This window comes from Accipiter gentilis, chromosome 24, assembly GCF_929443795.1.
Source record: "Accipiter gentilis chromosome 24, bAccGen1.1, whole genome shotgun sequence".
Lineage (NCBI taxonomy): Eukaryota > Metazoa > Chordata > Aves > Accipitriformes > Accipitridae > Astur > Astur gentilis.
In genome coordinates, this window is record NC_064903.1 from 24,400,283 (window position 1) to 24,420,774 (window position 20,492).

General features: G+C 58.7%; 1 protein-coding gene across 15 annotated transcripts in view; it reads right to left on the reverse strand.

Moving 5' to 3' along the window:
- Positions 1 to 20,492, reverse strand: part of STARD8 (StAR related lipid transfer domain containing 8) — an 83,827-nt gene that overhangs the window by 4,420 nt on the left and 58,915 nt on the right. For 12 of the 15 annotated variants that reach the window (XM_049827735.1, XM_049827737.1, XM_049827738.1 and 9 more), the window contains 8 exons: positions 10,836 to 10,907; positions 8,296 to 8,377; positions 5,290 to 5,353; positions 2,936 to 4,302; positions 1,569 to 1,742; positions 915 to 1,074; positions 388 to 586; positions 16 to 226 (listed from right to left, as the gene is read on the reverse strand). In XM_049827735.1, the coding sequence (XP_049683692.1) occupies positions 16 to 226; positions 388 to 586; positions 915 to 1,074; positions 1,569 to 1,742; positions 2,936 to 4,302; positions 5,290 to 5,353; positions 8,296 to 8,377; positions 10,836 to 10,907 (2,329 nt within the window). Of the gene's footprint in view, positions 1 to 15; positions 227 to 387; positions 587 to 914; positions 1,075 to 1,568; positions 1,743 to 2,935; positions 4,303 to 5,289; positions 5,354 to 8,295; positions 8,378 to 10,835; positions 10,908 to 11,515; positions 11,535 to 11,703; positions 11,721 to 19,876; positions 19,899 to 20,492 lie in introns of those variants that run through there. The other 3 variants (XM_049827745.1, XM_049827744.1, XM_049827743.1) reach the window with 3 other exon arrangements.

The following is a 20,492-nucleotide window of genomic DNA, read 5'->3' on the forward strand; positions in this document are numbered from 1 at the left end:
TAGTCCGACCCTTACCTCGGCGAGGTGCTTTCCTTCTTGGACACATTGAGGTGGAAGATGGAGGGGGCCAGGCACACGGCCAGGTTCCCGGCGGTCATCTGGTTCTCCTCCGCGGAGGCGATGTCGCTCAGGAAGTAGAGCAGGGTCTGCAGCACCTCCCGGTTCTCGTCCGGCATAAGGATAATGGCCGCCTGCACCGCCTGCAGCCGCTGCTCCTTCGACACGACTGTGGGCACAGGGCGAAGCTGGTGGTCAGTGGGTCCATCCCTGTGGGCCACCACCTGTCTCCATCAGCTCTGTCCAAATGAATGGAGAGATACCTCCTCCCTGGAAGACGCTGACTTTTGTCCCCAACCCAGGGGTGAGCGGCCCCAGCCCAGGACTTACACTGGTAGATCTGCAGGAAGGTGTCTGTCAGCTTGCTGGTGAAGATGGGCTCTGGCAGGTCACGGAAATACTGCTTCAGCAGGTCAGCCACATCATACGCTGACTGCCCGTCGTAGTTGACGTTGTCGGGGCTGGTTTCGTTCATGTGCCGGAGCGCCTGAATCCGGGACTTCACCCCCGACTTTCGGAAAATGCCAACCTGCAAGGGAAGAGCAGATCGGTGCTCGAGTGCAGAGTACCGGCAGGTGTCTGGGAGCACTCCCACAAGACAGGCAAGGAAGCCCCTTCCCCAAAGCCCTCACTCCCCTGCAACCTAGAGGAAAACCCTGAGTGAGGGACGGCCAAGGAGACAGCGGTGGGTATGGAGCTCCTGCAGAGCCCTCCTGCTTCACCATGGCCAAGCGCCACGAGAGGCGAACAAAAAGCACCCCTGCAAGCTTGGGCTTTTTTCCCCCAAATCACAGTGCTGCTGCACGGCAGCAGCTTCGGAGCTGCCCCAAAGCCACGGCCAGCGGTCGCAGCATCACCTGGTCCAGGCACTGGCTGCGGATGTAGCGCATTGCCTGCTGGATGCTCTGGGGCAGGGGCTGCCCTGTCCGCTTCACGTTGATGATGGGCGGCACCCCGAAGACCATCTTGTCCCTGTAGTCGGGGACTTTACTCCGTTTCATGAACTTGGGCACAGTCCTGTGGGGTGAGACAGACAGATGTCAGTGCAGCGGACGGTTCCCTCAGCACCACCTCGCAGAGGGGAGCAGGACACCAGGTAACACACATGCACGTGCTTCTGCCATGTTTTAAATATAAGCAAGGCAGCTTTCGAGCAGGAACTGCAGCACCTTTTACTAAGCCAAAATTCTTTAATAGTTGGCTACAAAACGAAACCACTGCTCTCTTCCTTTGCTGCAGTATTTTTAATGCTCCACAAATGCCTGCAGCCCTCCTGGACGCAGATGATGCTGGGGGAGCCCAGGCGTCAGGCCCCAGCTCATGCTTGCAAGGATGCCCACAGCCACGCAGAGCAAAACCAGCTTTTGTTTCAGCTTTTTCCCCTCCCTCTCCACCATCTTCATCCCAGGCTGCAGGACACGAGCTGGGAGGCAGCGCCCGGCCCAGCACAGAGCTGCAGCCTGTGCCCACCACGGGAACACCATCCCAGATCCCCCTTCCCACCAGCTCACCACGTCCAGGCTTGCTTGTGCGGCACAGAGTACTTCTCCATGATGGCCGTGAGACGGAGCAGGGAGCACTTCTGGAGCAGGTTGAGCTGGGCAGAGGACTGGCGGTTGATCTCCAGGGAGGCAGAGTTCAGGCTGGGCCGGTGCGAGTTCTGGAAACTGTGCCAACGCAGCTTTCTGCGGGGAAAGGCTGGCAGTGAGAGCTGGCAATGCCAGGGAAGGGCCTTTCCCTGCTCCATGGCACCCACTGCTTTGGGGGAAGGAGCAGGCAGAGCAGCAACTGGGCTGAGCCCAGCAATCCCAACACCAGCCCCAGTGCCACGAGTGCTGCTTCCTCGCCCTGGCTGCTCACAAACCCACTGCGAGAGGGTGCCAGGGAGAGTACGAGAGATGCTTTCTCTTGCCTCAAAGGACTGCCCCCCCCCCACCAGGTTCCCCTGAACAACCAGCATCATCTCCACTTGCACTTCAGGCTCACTGCGCGCCTGCCCCACCACCCAAGGGCTGCGCTGGGCTACAGCCCTGCCAGGAGACGTGGGGAGAGCTCAGATGCTCAGGGTGACACATGCCTGCAGGACCACCAGGCAGGGCAATGCCACCACAAAGGGGACATCTCCAACACCCGCTTTCTCAAGAACAAAAGGCACCCCAATGAGGTAGTGCTCTCTTGGGAGCCTGCTAAAACCCTTCCCAAGTCCATGCTGCTCCGGGAAGGCTCCTGCCCAGCTACTCTGGTGCATCCCCAAGCCCAGAAGGGACGTTGCCAGCTAACAAAAACCCCCACCCCTCCATGCCTGCCTGCAGGCACATCACCCTCCAGCATCAGCCTAGCAGGAGCTAGAAAAGTCACAGAATTCAGCAGCGGCCAGAGTTTTCTTAAGGAAAGCACAAGGGAGCACTAGCACACCGGAAGCAAGTGCCTCCTTCATTTAGACCTGTTATTAGTAAATGAAAAACCAGTTAATTACAGGTCCATGCGGGCAGAGAGGTCGCAGCCTGTACACAAGCAGCAGGGCTGGCAGTGGTGGCTTGCAGCCGCCAGAGCGCACCACCGACCTGCGCTGCACCGCGCTGCACCGCGCCACGGTGCTGGTCCACCAGCATCTCCCTCCCTCCACCCTGCTTCTGCCACGAGGGCCAGGGCGATCATCAACCCAGGGCTCGCAGGGCACCGGCCAGCGCCCCCCAGCAATGCCTCTGGTGCTGCTCACCCTGAGCCACAGGCTGCGCACCCCTGCTGTGGAAGCACCCATGGGATGGGGGAACGGGTTTGCGGTGGTCCCCTGGCCGGCAGCACGCTGGCAGCTCCAGGACAGAGCCCTTCCCAGCATGATGGAGGGGAGGACGACGCAGCCCCAGCCCCAGCTTACCTGCAGGGCCTGGTGAGCGATGCTCCCACCCCCGAGTCCCGGCGCTCCCGCATCTCGGTCTCTTCGGCCTCGTTGAGGGAGTTGCCCGTGCTGTCAAAATCGCTAGCAGAGGTGCCGACATCCGACATGGACCGCTCTTCAAAGTGCAGGTTGGAGGGTTCCCCTCCCGAGTCCGACTCCTCCTCCTCTTCCTCCTCCTCGCCCCCCTCCTCCCCAGCCAGATCGGGGGAGATGGCTTTATACCAGAGCTCCACCTTCTGCTGCAGCCCCCACATGTGCTGCAGTATGTCGTCGAGGTTCTCATAGGTCACCTCCCCGTCCTTGCAGAAATCCTCGCTGCTGCCGAACTCCGGCACGTTGTCGTACACGCTGACCCGGCTGCCCAGGGAGCTGCAGGAGCCCCGCCGGGGGCGGCAGGCAAAGCCCCGCGGGGAGGACGAGCCCTCCACGCTGCTGCTGCTGCCGCCCCCACCGCCTCCCACCAGCCCGACGGGCGCGTTCCCCGATTTCCAGTGGGTCAGGGAGCTGCTGCCCAAGGGACACAAGCTCTCGATGGAGAGGGATTTGGGGAAGGTGCCCGGCTTGTGGTCCCGGGGGATGTAGACCAAGCAGTCCCCCCGGTGCGCCTGCCGGTGCTGGCACTCTCCAGCAGCCCAGTCGCCGCCGGCTGTGACGGCCGTTTCATAGTCCTCCAGGTAGACTCCGCTGCGTTTTGGGTTAGAGCTCACCTTGCTCCCACCTGAGCCTAGCAGGCGGTTAGTCCTGTACGATACCGAGAAGAAGTGTTTTTTGCCATGGAAAGAGGCGGATATCCCTCTTTTAGAGGAGTTGCCCTTGGTGGCTGCAAGGTCCCCGTTACTCTTCAGGGAGCCCCATCCTGGTGTGGCTGCGACGCTGCCGTGTGGGGTCACCTTCTCGTCTGGGCTGGCTTTCTCTTTGTCCTTCCTTCGGAGGGACTCGATCCTCTTCAGGAAGCTGCGAGACCGTCGCTTCTTCGGCTTCTCCTTGGAGCCCTCGCCGCGGCTCGAGGGCTGCTCTGGCAAGGAGCGCTCACTCAAGCTGCGGCTGGAGGCGGCAATGGTGGCAGTGGCGGCACAGATGGGGGACGGGGGGTCGGGCGGTGCGGCCCCGATGCCCAGCGTGCCACCCGTGCTGCCCGTGCTGTGCAGCGACGCGGCCTCTGGGTTGGTGCTGAGGTCCGTGAGGACGCTCTCATGGCTGGACGCCAGCCGCATGGTGGAGCTCAGGACCTCGGAGCCCTGGGAGAGGACGTCGACCGACCCCACCCGGGACCACCTCTTGCTGTCCCTCTGAAAAGCCCACCGGTCGCTGATGGCACAAAGGTCTTCCTCCTCGGAGTCTTCATTCTGTGGGTGGTTGAAAACAGGGGACGATCAGTCGGTTGGAGCCATGGCGGGTCGGCGTGGCCCCTCACCCTGCTCCCCCCCAGGACAAGCACCCCAGAGGAGGGCACAGCCACCAGCATGGCCACAAGCAGGGAAGAAAGCGGCGTGCACACCCCCTTAAACCAGCTCCGATCCCCTTCAGCAACAGAGGGCTCCAGGAGCCACCAGGCACCACTTAGCCATGCCTGAGGGCCATACCGCACCAGGGAAGGGAAGGTGCTGCTTCCAGGCTATCTCTGGATAGCTCACAGGCAGTCAGGACAGTCCTGCGGAGCTTCCCCACAAACCCCCGGCCACACACAGCAGTGCAGTGAGGGATGCAGGGAGGCATCCCTCCCCAAGCCAAAATAAGGGCAGTCAGAACAAGCAGAGATACACACAGTAATGATTTCCATATGCTAAACACCAAGCTGGCGTGCATTTTAAATGTATTATTCATTAATGGAAATAGAAAAGTTTTTGTTATTAACATGCCAATATTAATTGCTGTTTGTGCCACACGGGCTGGTTCCACCCGTCCCTCTGGGGGGTCAGGCTTCCTCCCGGAGACGTGCTGCTGGGGGGTCTCAGAGCCGGGCTCAGCAGAGACCCCGAGGGTGATGCTGCAGGTTGCAGGCACACAGCCCTGCGCAGACCACCATGGCTGTGCCAGCATGGGTGTAACAACTCCTGCGTTTTGCCTGCCACTGCCAGAGCCTCGGAGAGGTGCAGGGGCTCAGGGCAAACACAGGCGCCCGCTAATTCAGCCGGGCACCTCTGTGGCCGTGTCTGTCCTGGGAGATGGTGAAACAAAGGGACAGCAGTGCTGGGTGCTGCTGCGTGTGCTGGGGCAGTTCTGGAGCAGGCCAGTGTTATTACTGAACACAGAGCTGCTGCTGCCCCAGCAGCACACACACATTCCCCCGCGCCCCTCAGCCCCTCGCCTGCCCTTGAACACCCAGGACGTACCTGTTTACGCTGAAAGTGGACTTCCAGCTTCATGGAGGCACATGTGTTCAGGGTCATCAGCCTCCTGCAAGAAAATAAGAGAGGCTTTACCCCAGTCCTGGCCCCTGCTGAGGCGGCAGTGCTTGCTTTTGCTTTTTTTTTTTTTTTTTTTTTTTCCCCATTTCTGTCTCAGACCCCTTGTTGTGCGCCGTCACCTGTCACCCAGCAGCTGTGGCTCCAGGGATCAGAGGGACACGCGGAGCTTGGCGCAGCTCCAATCCTGCTCCCAGGGGAGTGCAGCCCCCCCAAGCTGCACCCCCGCGGGCACCCCACACCTCTGCCCCCCGCCCAGGCACCGAGTCACACGAACCTTCGGCATCGCAGCCAAGGCGTGATGCCCTCGGTCGTGCACCAGCGAGGATTTTGCAAGCGTAGCCATCGGAGCGGCACTCCGCTCCCTCCACACAGGCACCGGGACGTCCCGGCCGTGCCTAAATGCCTGCAGCCACCCCAGCACCCCACGTTTGCTCTCCCACGGCCTCAGCATGAAAGGATGCCGGGGCCACGCGGCTGCCAGCCACCTCTCAGGCGGCATTTGCCGGGCATCCTGGCTCCCTCCGTCTGCTGAGGGTTTGCCTTGGCCGTGAGCTGGCCCCACCGACGGCTGTGGGGGGCAGCCGTGCCCCCCACCCCGTGCTGCCTGCAGGGGAGCATCCCGGCCCCAGGGCTGCCAGGGGCGTTTCTGCTATGTCCGAGGGCAAATGCCAGGGCTTGGGGAGAGCTGTTCCCTCGAGCACGGCTGCCAGGGACCCTTGGGGCAGGGCTGGCCCCCAGCCGAGACCTTCACCTTTCTCTAGACTACAGCCTCAAGCCCTGGGTTTTTTCCTTTACACAAGTGAATGAATCTCCAGTTAATTCACTTTAATTAGCACCTTCATGAACGCTACTACAAGCACTTTTGTTCCAGTGTGCAAGTACCATGTCTGCACAGCCAAAAAACAAACCTCAGGGACATATCACCAAAAATTTGACTAATGCCCCTCCTGCAAACCCACTGAAATCCCCTGACTGAGACTGTGGTCCTGCAGCAGGATTAAATGCGTGAAGTCTGGCAGAGGGAGCAAAATAGGAGCACACGTGTGCTAGGAGGGAAGAGAACACATCCAGGGGATTCATTTTCTTGAAAGAGCTGCGTTTTCTAGTGTCCTTCTAGACCTTTTTGTTAGGCAAATGCTGCACAGGGCCACCTCAGGGACCCAGAGACAGCTTGGGGGGCAGGGAACATTCCTGCCCCGCATGGCCCACCCAGCCACACTGGGCAGGGATGACCTGCTCTGGGTTATTAGAGTTTAACAATATCAGAAGCTCCTGCAACCAGCCAGGCAATGACAAAAGGACCCAAAAGCTCAGACAGGGCAGGAGAGTCAGAGACCTCTCGTCACCTTCCACCTCACTGCTACTACCAGGAGGGAAAACCAGGAGCTCACCGGGCACCTGGGAAGCAGCACAGGTGATCCCCTCCTGCCCAGCACAGCAGCCTCTCTGTTGGGAAATCAAGTGAGTAACGGACCCTTTTCCCATCCCTTCTCTGCTCTGTTCGGCAGCAGCGTGCGTGGGAGGGACGGCGAGAGGCAGCGCTCGTTCCTCGGCGCGGAGTCAGCGCGGGGGCACAGGCGCGATGATGTGGCCCGACAGCCAAGGCAGGGCTGAGTCACCCGCAGCGCCAGGCGACACGCAGCCCGTCCGGACAGACGGACTGTCCAGAGGGACAGATGCTGGGGCAGGGGGTCCCTCCTTTTGGGTGTTAGCTCTTGCTCACACCGGCAGCACTGGGAGAATTCTTCTCCCCGAAACACAGGCTGCCTCCCCTGCAGCAACACACCCGGCAGCACCTCCTGGAGCTATTTTCAGCCCTGCTGCTGCAAGGAGTAGCGTGTCCTGGTGGAAAATGTACGGCAGGGCCGCGTTGCCAGGCAGCTGGATGACTAACGTCACACGAAGCCAGTGAGCGCTTGTGAACGCAGAGATCCTTGGTCAGAGCAGCCGACGGAGCGGTTTTTCCAGGGAAGAGGAGGGACCCACCAGCGCAGACTTCACCTGCGCAAAGCAAATCACGGTGCAAACCGACAGCACCCAAACCCCTGCTGTGAGCACCCGCAGCTCCTAACGACCAGCACAAAGTGCTAATTCACAGCGTTCGACTTCCACGGAGCCCCTCACACTGCACCACGCTGCTCAGCAAATCCCTCGCTGCGTGTTTTCTCTCTTTCACAGGCAGCATGTGCCTGACGACCGAGTGAAACTGTCCATGGACGCAATTTCGTCCACGGGGACTTTGACCTGAATCTGCCTTACACCAACAACCAAGCAAGACCCTTTCACTCTGATGCAAAGACATGGTTTCCAAAACTCTGTTTTGTTCTCAGAGATGTTATGAAGCATCCTTGCAAAATAAAGCAACATAAAACGCACCCTGGGCAGACACAGCTCCCTCCCCTGGGGACCACAGCTGGCGAGCAGCCAGGCAGGGCAGCCGGCAGTGGAAGGGGAGAGCCTGGGCTGCGGGGACAGCAGAACCGGGTCTCTCTCTGAACCTCTGCTCAGTTTGACAGTTCAGCTCTGACTAATCCATTTCTAATCGAGCTCTACAGGCCACAGGTACACAAGCGTGAAATTAAAATGCAGCCCGAAAGTCACACAAAGAGGAGAATTATTCCTGGGAAATGTTTCTGTTCTCCAGGAGCTCTGGATTTTCAAAGCAAAACCGCTGTTTCCCTGGCACTACCCAACAGCCAGCAACGCTTTCCCACTCAAAAGACTAATGCATCCCAAACCCCTTGCTGCAGAAGGAGCGACAGCGCCCGAGTGGGCTCCGGGCCGCGGCCGAGGTGCAAGGCAGGGACCCCACAGCACCCACCGCCCCATCGGCCCCAGGACCACAGGCAGCTGCCCCGAGCCCTGGCTTGGGGCACGTCCTCACGCCGGCTCTGCTGCCTGCAGCCACGGAGGGCTGCAAGGGAGCGTTACCTGCACAGGGATTTGAGGGAGTCCTGGTCCAGGAAGCTGTGGTCGTTCTTCACAGCGCCGATGTCGAGAGGGAACAACGAGTCTGGGGAGGAGAGCGAGAGGAAAATCAGTGGTGGTTTCCGAGCTAGCCGCTCTATCAGGCACAAGGGCCAGCGGTGAGCGTGGGAGGAGGGAGATGCTGCGAGGAGCAAGAGGAAGAGAGATGTCGAGGATGGAGAGGTGGGGAAGGGGGAGAGCAGCAGAGGGGAAAGGCGTGGGAGGCTTCTAGGCCGTGAGTACAAGTCGGAAGAAGCTGGGATGGCTAGGGCATCGCATTGCCACCGGGAGCTGCCACCCGTGACAGCCACGGCTGCGGGAGGGGAACCTACGGAGAGGGACGGTCCTGCCGAGCTGGCTGGGAGGCAGCTCTCTGCAGGCAGGACTTGACCCAGGCACCTGGCAGCGGTTCCTCCCAAGGCACCACTTTTTGCCCACAGCTCCAGGAGGCAGCCAGCAAAGGGCAAGAGCAAGACACAGAGCGGGCTGGCATGGAGGGTCTGGGCATGCCCTGGTGCCATGGCAGTGAGCACAAGCCAAGTGCAGAGGTGGGAGGGATGAGTGGGGCAGAGGAGAAGGGTGGAAACAAGCCCCACTGGGCTGGGAGTGGGAGGGCTTGCAGCAGCCCAGATGCTGGGAGGGGATCAGTGCCGTGCAGCAGATACCCCTCGCTTCACCTCCTCCTCAGACAGCTTCCCCCTTGCAGGACAAACAACCCGGTCGCTGCACCAGGGACCTTGGTGTGCCCGGCATAGTTAAAGCCCATGGGAAAGGCTCCTGCTAGGCTGGGGTGCTGGGCTGGCTTTAGGACTCGGTGATGTGAGCCGATTCAGAAATAAACACCAGCCCTTCGCGGTGCTTTCACACGCCCACGCAGGTACCCTGCGCAGCTCTGCTCCCAGCTGAGCACATCTGGAGCTCAGGCTGCCGTCTGCACGCGCTGCAGGGGGATAGGGACCCCTCGGCACCTCGTGGTGGTTTTTGGAGAGCGGCTACCTCCCTGCCACTGCCCAAGAGACATCTTGGTGCCCCGTGAGGCAATACATTACACACGCATTGATCACTCATCAATGACTCCCTTCTCCCACGGATCCCCCAGGGCCAAGAAAGCCTCTCGGGTCCCCAGGGGAGAGCTGGGAGCTGCTAAGAGGTCACCCACGGGCAAGAAAGCTGTACTGTCTTTGGGCCTTGCTCTTTCCAGGTAAGTTAGGTGAGGGTGGCGAGGTGCCCAAGGGCCTCCATCCATTTCCCTGTTCATCTCTGTGCACTTGAAGACAGCTCTGCTGGGATCAGGTATGTAGGACCTGGACCATTAACCACAAGTGTCTAAGCGCAGCTGTTAATGAAGCTATCGAGTGCAATTACCAAGGGGACACCGAACCCTGCCAGCTGGGGAGAAAAACAGAATGAAATGCTCAGAGGATGTGGAAAGTTTTGCTCAGAGAGGCTGGAAAAAGGGTCAGTTTATTCATAAGACTCCAGCACCCAGCACCCGCTCCTCACTGCCCCGGGGCTGGAAGAACTACTGGGGGCCAACACCTGGGGCTGGGTCTCCCCTGCAGGAATCCGGCCAGTCCTTGCACGTGGCTGTGCAAGGAGCCTGCCCCCTAAAATAGAAACCAGAGGCAAACAGGCAGCCTGTAAAGCCATCACCCCAGCGGGCAAGAACGTGGCTCCCGCGCACGTGTTGCGGGGGGCAGTGGAAGTGCCCGGCTGAACAATAGCCATCGCCGCAGCCTGCCGGAGACCCGGCTTCCCGCTATTGTCCCGGCCAGCCGGGGCCGGCTGCAGCCACCGCTCTTCGGCACTGGCCCCCCCGGCAGGGACCAGCGGTCCTGCCACGGGTTTGAAGTAAACACAGCTGAGCCGGAGGTGAGACCCACCACCAGAGCCACCCTGCAAACCGCCCGTGGGTGCATGGCAGAGGAGGTGGGAGCAGGTCCTTCGGGGGGGTCTGCCCATCCCCAGTGGCCCGGGAGCCATGCGGCACAAGGACCCGGTCTGCTCCGGGCACGGCTTGCTGCGTGCTCAGAAAGCGCAGACCTTGCTGCCAAATAGCGTATCGGGGCAGGGCAGGAGCTGCAGGACGTGTCAGCGGGGAGGGAGGGAGGAATTGCTCACTCTCCGCATTACCTACTTTGGCTGCCTCTGCACTCCCACCCGCTGCAAACACTCACTGAGCTCCTAAAGAGCCGATGGCTCTCCAAAGCCTGCCTGCCCTTGGCCTGAGCAGCCGCCCCGGGGTCTCCTCGCAGCCCTGCCTGAAGGGGAAAAGTTCAGGAATGCAGAAAAGTTAACAGCACGGCTGGGTCTCCGGCCACGGCCAAGTCTGAGGGCTTAAAGTTTTAACACATGATCATGTAATTAGTAAACAATCCTCTCCGTCCTCTTCCCGGAGCTTTGTGAGCTCTCCTTGCAGCCCCCCTTGGTATCTGGTTGAGATACAGGATACGAGACCACGTACAGAGCAGGGGCTGGGATCAGCGGGAGGAGGCAGCTCTCACCTTCGTAAAGCTGGGCATACTGAGGGAATCCCGCCGCTCGCAGCCAGTCACAAGCTTTCTTGGCTTCGATTTCTGAAAGAAAGCAAAGAACCAGCTTGAGCATCCCACCCAGCAGCAGCGATGCTCCCCGCAGCGGCAGCCCGCTCCCTACCAGCTCCCACAGCACCCGAGCCCGTGGTTCAAGTGGGCAAAGCAGAGGAAAAGACTGGCTGCAGGAAGGGAGCCGGGGAGCCCAGGGGTGTGCTGGTGGGCCGCGATGCCCGTGCACGGAGGGGGCTCTCTGCCCAAGGGAGCAGAAACTGCTCAGCTTTAGCCTCTCCGCTAGCACAAGGCAAAGAGGAGGAGGTAACAAAGGAGTGATAAGGCCGCGAGATGCAATCTTAACCTCCTGATGAACCATTTCATTTCTGAACCCACCAAACCAAATACAGTACTTTGCCAGCCAAGAGAGGAAGATCTTTATTTTTAATAATTAGTTCAGAGCTCATCAAAGCTTACGGACGGTCACTTGTGCAAACATCCTCCAGAAAAGCCTGCCAAAGAAACCTTTCCTCCTCCTTCCTCCTTCCCACCACCCCGGATCACCACACCTCTTCTTTCAAGCTGGCGTTCATTCTGGCAGGCACCAAAACCCTGATGGTTTTCTACACCCCCCTGCCTGGCCGGTTCCCATCCCTCACACATGGTTCAGCTATCGCCTGGATGAGCCCATCCAACAACCAGCACTATTTTCTGGGAAATTTCTCAAATCTACAGAACTTGAGGAAAAACAGCCCAAAGCTCATGCAGCCAAAGCAAGCTGCTGCCCAGTGTCAGCAGTCCATCAGTCTGCTGAGATTCATACTGCCGAGGGTGACAAACATTTGACCTCAAGTGTAGAAAATGCAATGGCAGTTTCAGGGTCTCGCCCATCCCTCTGGAAGGTACCACCCAGCTCAGACTGGACTGACGCCGAATCCACCCAGAGCAGATTGCAGTGAAACACTCCAATTTCATCACCATCCATCAACAGCCTCAGCCGAGAACTCTGGCTGCATTTCCAATTACAAAGCTACAGCAGGGGAAAAAAAAAAAAGGAAAAAAAAAAAAGCTCAAAACAAGCAGTTCAGTTAGGGACGGCCCCAAACCAAAACCCTGGACCCAAATACTTCAGAAGTTTTGGGAAGAAGTTTTGGAATTAGCATCTGCATCTGGGTCCAAACTGTGCAGCTGTCCTTAACCGTGCCATCAACCCAGCCAAAATCTGGGGCTGACCCCTCCTGCCCTCGACAGAGCTCAAACCCAGTAACCCCAGCAGAGACCTCAGCCCTGGAGCTCGACTGGGTCAGCCCGGTCCCTGCAGAGACTGCATTCCTCCCGTGCGCCCCAGCACCTCCTCAGGGGAAGGTGCCCCACGGCTGCGACTGTCCAGCCGGGAGGGGACCAAGACTCACGGTCCACGTGAGCGGTACTTGGTCATGACAGCTCCGGAGAGCAGACCCCTCCCGCATCCACAGGGCAGGCAGAGTCCGAGGATGGGCATTTCCCACAGCCCCCTGGCCAATGGACCTGCCAGACCCCCCCTCCTGCTCCTCTCCTCCATCACTGGCCATGGGGCCACGACGGCCAGAGGCTGCGGTTCAGGGTGCCCCCAGCCAAGAACAGAAACACCAACCTTCCAACCCGCTATTGCCCCACGACATCCAGACCCCCCACCGCCCCCAGGGAGGGACGGCTCCGGTATCTCCCCCCAGAGAGGACAGCGGAGGGAAGGGCAGCCAGGAGCAGAGCCGCGTGCCGAGCTTACCCCTGACGGCGGAGGGGCTGAACTGGTAGAAGAGCATGGCCGGGGTGCCTATCGGCACCGCTCCGCCGGCTGGGGGACGCGCAGGAGCCGGGGGACACCCAGCGTGGCCACGGCCACCCCGCCGGGCTGGGGAGCAGCCAGGGGCCAGGGCTGCAGCCTGCAGCAGGATGCTCCCGCGCAGGACTGAGCTCGGCCACCCATCGCCCCGGTGGAAACGAGGAGTCAGAGCACGACATTTCCTTCCTCTTCGCAGCCTCCTCCCGGCACAGGGGCTGGCGGGGAGGCGGGGGGACAGGGCAAGCGTACCTCTCCTCGCCCCGTTTTGGGGCCAGGTCCCAGGCATCGCCCGCTGCGGCGAGTCTTTCAACCCTGCCCGGAGCCCCACGCAGCGGGGAGCAAGCCCACCAAGGGCAGGGGAGCTCTGCCCACCCCAGGCGTCAAAGCGCTGGCACAGAAAAGGTTTCCAAGTGTTCGTGTCCCAGACAGAGCCAGCAGCCAGCTTCCTCCCTTCCCAGAGACATGCTTTCCCAGGGAAGCGCAGGAAAGGACGGGCAGGCGAACGCTCCTGCCGAACACACGAGCGGGTGGCGAGCTGCCCGTGGGGGGCACGGCTGTGGCGGCAGCACCAGGGCCACGGCCGGACGGCGTGCGTGGGGTCACCCATTGCAATGCATGCCACCAGCCCTCCCACCACCTCCCCGGGAGCTTCACTGCCGGGATAAGGTGACGGGGGTCCCAAAGCCCGCACCGGAGAGCCGGCAGCACAAGTGCCTGCCTGCAGCCTCTGCTGGAAATCCAGTCGGAGCCCCTGGGGTTGCTGCCTGGAGACCCACTGCTGCCTCAAGCCGAGCAGAACAGCCATGAGCAGCAGCAATGGAGACAGGTTTCCAATAGGGTTGCATCTCCAGACATGCAGATTCTGCGACATCTAATAAAGGCTCGTCGCACACTACACCCACCCCTCAGCAGGGCCAGGAAGAGGGTCTCGTTGCCTCCTCTGCTGAGCAAATGATTTTCACAAGCTTGTAGCAACTTAATATCTTTGCAATCTGTAGTTTAAATGTGGCGGAAATGATCCCATTCGAATTGTATTGCAGGAGGAGCAGGCAGGCAGACACCGGCAGACAGGCACATCAACACGCACAGAGCCTGCGCTTCCCTAAGAAACAAGAGGATAAATCTCACAAAGCTGTCTTCCCACCACACGCCAAACCCAACCCCGGAGGAGCCCAAACCCACCCGGCACACGGGCACCCGCTGCCGCAGAGCCGGAGTCGCGTGTGCCAGCCACGCGCCAGGGTGCTCGGCTCCCCCCACGGCTCCTCACCGAGGAACGAGCAGCAGATGAAGATGAGACACAAAAGACGGCATCGCTTCCCCCTGGGGTCTGCGGCAGGGGAAGAGGGGCTGGCGGGTTCCTGGTATTTTCAGCCGGGTTTCCTAAGAAGACTTGCGCAAGCCTTCTCCGTCTGCGTGTCTGCATCACCGCAGCCGTCGGCACCACCACCAACCTGCCGGCCACCTTCACCCACATCTGACAGAGGAGCAAAGACGTGCACACACACAAAGCTGCTAACCAGGTTCACGAATGCAGACAGGGAAGGTAGATGAGTGGCCCCGCCACGTCTCCTGCTTCAGAGGAAGCTCTCCACGTGAGATGAGCCTTCAGTAAGCGCACGGACAGCCCCATGCAGGGAAACCAGCACCAACACACTCGCTGGAAAATGCTCCCAGTGGTGCACAGCCCTTACGAGCCACCAGAGAATCCCCTCCAGTCAAAGCCTCTGCCCTTCTCTGGCAGCTGCTGAGGCTGGATGGCTTTTCCCAAGGAAAAGGCATCCACAGCCACTCTCCCCATCTCTTGTACCCAACAAGGGGCACACGCTGTGGCCCAGGTGCCACCGTGGTCCATCATAAACACCCCGAGTGGGTCCGGTGGGGGCAGCTCCACCAACTCGGCTGCAAAGTGATGCAGGGATGGAGGGCTCTGCGGGGGGGGGTGTCCCCCCACACAGACCGGGAACCCGGACCCCCCAGCATGCCAGGACAAGGGGTGGAAAGCAAAAATGAAGAGGCTCTCATTTCGCTAGTGAAAGTGGAAGAAAAGGATGAAAACCAACATGAAAGTGGAAAAAGGAACAAAATTCCCCCAGTCATCTTCCTGCACAGCCACTGCACCGTGGCACTTCCCTGGATGTAACCCACCAGCAAGAGAGCATCGAGATCTGCGCCAGGTCTACGGTGGCTCTGACAGGAATGGCTCCTGGTCGTGGGATATTTGGAGCCTGACATCTCTCCCTCGAGTGCTTTTGGGGCTACAGCTACCCCACCCCTGACCTGGAAGAGGCACGGATGGGGAAAAGCCCGGGAGATGCAATAAAAGCTCTAAAACAAGCGAGCTGGAACACCGGAGGCAAACGTAATTACAGGCAGGAAAGCCACTTCCCAGAACCCCGGCTCTGCACTTTCGCTTTAAAAATCAAAAATTAAAAACGAGAAGTCACACCCCAGGATCCCAGCTTCTCACAGCAAGTTTCCAAATTCCCCATAAAAAGTCCCACACAGCCAATTAGTGTGCGAAGAGAAAACCACATCATAAAATTGCCCATACATTACCTAATGGAAAGCCATGAAACCAGCTGCCCGGCAGATGCGGGTGGGAGCCCCGAGCCTCCGGCTGTCACACTCCTGTGCTAGCAGGGGTAACACTCTTTTTTCTTTCCTTTTTGGTGTGTTTTCTTTCCATCCTGCCTTAAAATAAACTGTTGCCTACAACAGTGACTATGCAGAAGTGGAGCCCAGCTTCCCTTCCCAGTCTGCAAACAGAAGTACTTGCCTACTTTTTACAGAAATGACAGACAATCCTGACACATCTCCCAAACCAGGGGTATGTGCCTTCACTGCTTGAAAAAGCAAGGAGCTGAAACAACAGTTTCCCATGGGAAATACGTATCCTACTGCTGCTGAAGGTGCTGGGGCCAGGGCATTGCCAGTGAAAGAAGAATTAACTCTGCCTGCAATGCCCAGCGCTGTGCTCACAGAAATCAGTGTCACCTCTCTTAATAGGGCATCTCTCAAACACATCTGAGGGCCAAATCCAGACCCCTCCATGCTGACTGAAGGCACTTCTCCCCTTTCAACTTGCTTAGACGAGTTGCCCGGAGTAAGCCCCCACGCTGCCTCCCACACTCTGCCGGGGCTGCACTCGCAGCTCATTGCAGGGCTCATTGCCCACGCCGACCTGGGCTTTTGGAGCAGGAGAGGCATGCTGAGTTTTACGCAGCCATGGGCATCCCCCGTCCATGCGCGGTTTGGCACTCAGCACCAATAAATACCAGTTATCTGCTTCCAGCCCTGCCAGTTCCCAGCACCATCCAGCAAACCACAGAGATTTCAAAGCCACCAGCACGGACAGGGCACACAGATAGGAATGAGAAACACGGCTGGACGCTATCCCAGATGCAGTGGGTTTCCATAATTAACCTTCATGCAGTAAATAGGTCTCACAAGTTTTGGGAACTGCTCCTTGCTACATCGCCAACGAGGAATTGTTCAAATGCCTCCACCACCTCCAGCCCCAAAACGCCCTGTCTGCTCCCAAGGGCATCGCTCCCCTGGGGATGGCACCGCACAGGGGGGTGATGGCACGGCAGGGGCACCAGCAGGTACCAGAGCCCACCACCATCCAGTTCGTGTCCCGGAGAGCTGCTGCATGGTCTAAGATGAACATGGGGAAAATCGGAGGGTAAAAATGATCCTAGAGGTAGCACAGAAGTTGCTGTCCGGTGTCTGCGTGGGTGTCGGTACCGGAGCACCAGCTGGTACAACCTGGGCAAGAAGCTCTCTGGCCACCTCCCTGCCCCATGGCGAGGAGATGGCAGCCGCTGGGTTTCTGGATCACCCCGTGCACCACCCTCAAACGTCACCCCAAGCTCCTCTGCTCCCAGCTGCCCTCCAGCCGCCGGCTGGGTGCCGTCCCTTCCTTCCCCATCGCCCCTGGGCAGTACCCAGCTTCAGCAGTTGCTCACAGCCATCCTGCCCAGCGCCCTGTGCCCCGGCTGGCAGCAAGGCTGGAAACCGCAGCTGGGCAGCAGCTCCTCGGTTAGGAGAGCGGAGAGGAAGGAAGGGCCCCGGGACGCCGGACAAACCACTGCTCTATTGTCAAAGCAAAGTCTCCAGGTAACAAAAGAGGCTCCGCTCCGCGGGTGCCCCCCAGCCCGGGGCAGAGGTGGCTCCGTGCGGGGTTTGCCCGGAGCCTGCCCCAGGCACCACTGCAGCAGCCACCCCAGGAGCTCTCCCCCCACCTTATCTCTGCCCCGCTCACATCTCGGCTCAGCTCCAGGGTTGCATGTAACCACAGTTATCAACTGGATGTGACAGCTTTGGTTTCCTCTCCTGCAAACGAGCCTAACCGCAGTCTCATGCCTGTTTTATTCTGTTCTAAAGAAAGTTAAAACATAGCCCTTTGAACCCAAAGCGAATATAACCTTGTGCTCTGCAGTGCAGAAACCCGACTGTAAGACCATGGCCGTGAGGAAGTCCAGGGCAATGCTAGAGCTTGGCTCTGCACCATGCCCAGCCAAAAAACCAGCTTCTCCCCTTGCAGGCTGGCACCCAAGACACGAGCTGTGTCCGATCTGCACAGGGAACACCACCACTTCCACAAACATTACTTTGAGCAATTTAAATTTAAAGGTTTGCAGCCTTTGCTGTGTGTAAAAAGATTGCAAGATAGCACTGCCGTAGCCACGTCAGCCCCAAACGAATGAGGCTTCATTATACCTTTGCAAAATGCAAACACTTTTGTTACCTTTTTACTTTATAAAGGGGAGAAAACTTCTCCTCTCCTTTCAGTATTCACTCCTCTGGGACAACAAAGCCTAAGAGCCACCTCCAGAGAAGCCAACGTTCATCTTCTGCAGCAGCGAAGGGTCTTTTCCTCTCTTGGGGTTGCTATTTTAGACCCAACAAGGCAGGGACGAACAATCAACATCCATGCTCAGGAGGCATGGGGTGCGCCAGCTGCTGGAGGGAAGAAACCAGCTGGGCTGGACACGCTGTCCGCTGGACGTGGCTGCAGGACGCAGTGGGGTGGCAGAGATGGACCAAGCCAGGGCTCCCCCAGCGCCGCCACGACAGCTTTCCTTTGCAAGGCAGCGCTGCTCCCTGCCCCTCGCTCGTGGGCAGGAGGAAGGAGGACGCGGCTAGTCCCCTGGAGCTGGGGGCTGCTCCTCTCCGTGGTTTTAGGTCACACGCTGCATGGCAGACTGGACAAAGACAGATCTGTGTGCAAGCCAGGTGAGGCATTCACTACGGGGGTGGCCCACAGGACATTCGAGATGCCTGCTCCCCACAGGCATTTCTGCTCCTCAGAGTCTTGCAGCACCTTTGGCCACCTCAGGACACCTCCTCCTGGCCCTTGGCTTCAGACTGCCCCTGGGAGCACGAGTGCTGTGGTAGCTCAGGGGTTAAACGCCCTGCATTTGAGTGCTGCAGCTGCAGAGCAGATGTCTGGTGGGAACAAGGGGATGGAAAGGGCACCGATAGGAACAGAAACAAAGGGCCAGGAAGGTGAAGACCCTGATCCATCCTCCTTGCCTCCTCCACCTGCATTTTTACAGCTGCTCTGACCCCACAGGAACAACAGACAGGGCAGGAACCCGTCCCCTCCCGCACCCCGGGGACCACAGCAGCAAGCCCCCCCCTTGCGCAGGAGGAGGGAGCCCAGCAGGAACCTCGGTTTCCATGTCTGAAGGCAGCAATGGCAAAGCAAGCTCAGGGGAGAGAGAGCCTCCGGCTCCAGCCCGCCCTGTGCACCACCCGGAGAAGGTCCATCAGTGCCAGCACGGCCGACGGCTCACCTCTGCCCGGATCTAGACTTGCCTTGAAAGCTTACTGTCTTCTCTTGGGCACCCACTACATTATTCCCTTCCTGGGTTTCAGGCCGTTACTCACTCTGCTGAGCCGCCTGTATCTATACAAGTGCACATCCGTGTGCAGGGGACAGGGAGAAGCTTCCCAGTGAAAATAAGAATTAGAAAGAAGGTGCTTGCATGGCTGAAGCACCCAGAGGGAAGGAGTGATGCTGGTGAGAGTGACTGCACTGCAGCAGCAGGGTCTGTCTGCAGGTCACTACCCTTTCCCAAGCAGAGAGCACCAAGACACCCCAGTACAACCCCAAATAGCTGAAAGGAAAAGACGGCACCCATCTGTGGAATGAAAAGGTAGAGCTTTGCAGGTCCACCTGTGCTCCCCCTTCCACACATTCATGCTCCAACAGCCCCGTGCCTGCAGCCAGCAAGCAACCGCTCACAGGGAAAAGGGCAGCCTGCCCCATCCAAACGCAATTACTGTGTACACAAAGAGCACTGGATATATGTTGGCATACGTATATGCATTTCTACTGTTCAGGTGGCTATGGTGGCTGAGTACTCTCATTTCTGCTATTGGAAACCCAGAAGAGAAGCAAGATTAAAACAGCTGCTCAGACGCTGAAGAAAATTAATACATCTTCCCATCCTGTAACCCACCCTTTCTAAAACTGCGCTGTTGTTTTCCTGTTGATCATCCCGTGGATCTCACATGCACTTTGTTTGGACTAACGGACGCCGTCCCTCCGAGGGCAGCCAGAGGTGCCAGAGCTCCCCACTTGACCGCTTTGGTAGTGCCGGGGCCCGGCATCCATCAGCCGCCGTAGGTACTGGCCAAAACTGCACCTCCCTGATAAGGAGGGATCGCATCATGCATTTCTTTAGGTGGACAACAACAAGAGTCCATTTTTCAGCTGCTTGGAAGAGCTTTAGACCCAGCACTGACAAAATGACGCACCCATAGCCTACCCTCGCCTCCAGCACGCTCTGAGGTCGAAGTCCAGAGAGCTGCAACCTGCTGCTGCTTTCACCATGGCACTTATACCGCATGCAGTGCGAGACCCAATGCAAGCCATCACTGAAGGCCAAGGAAGGTCAAGGCGAAGGAAAACCACAGTAGTTTTGCTAAAAAGCCAGAATCAGCAGCAGCTCCCACCTTTGCAGAGCGCTCTCAGCTCCCTAACGCAGCATCTGCAGCTGATGCACATTCACATCTCCAGTCAATGCCACCTGCTGCAGTGTCTCTCCTGCACCACTTGCTTAGGAGAGATCCTCAGCTCCTACTTTTAAATCCAGGCGTTAAAAAAGAATTACTTGCTTAATACGTGAGGGAATTCCCTCCTACTTCTATGCATTTATTTAGAATAACCACTAGTGTGTGTTACCAGACGAATCCCATGGAGCAGCATTCCCTCGTGGTCTTTCTGCAGCTTTGTCGTACAGAATTACAAACCCATCCAGTTCCCAGCTGAGTAATGCACAGGCTCCTACGGCCTTCAGTGGGAGTTCTGCAAGCCCCTGGGGTTGGTGAGGCCAGAGCCAGAGGTGTCACACCAGTCCGGTGGCCGCCCGAGCCGGTGGCCAGGCATTGCCACAGCCCCAGTACGGAAATGCATCCTCGCAGGAAGAAATGGGCACTAATTTCTCAGCAGAGGCACAAAGGGTTGCTTTAGAGTTCTTTTCTTCCCTTTTTAAAGGCTGCAATACAAAAATTAGCCAGAATCAAGTATCTCTCCAGCTCTGTGCAATGATCTGCCTCCTTCTTCTGCCTCAACAATCCCCTACTGCAGACTCCAAAGCCTGAGTCCGAAGCCATCCCCGCTCCTGCCGCAGCGTGCCCTCCACCAGCAGCCCGCTGGCTTTTGCTGTGGCCAGACTCCATCTACCAAGCGGTCCCCACATCTGCTGCTGCGGCTGGTCCACGGGGAGCTGCGCAAGCAAAGGCGCTCAGCACTTCTGCACAGACGCCTGCACATGCTAATCGCTAAACTTCTGAAAATC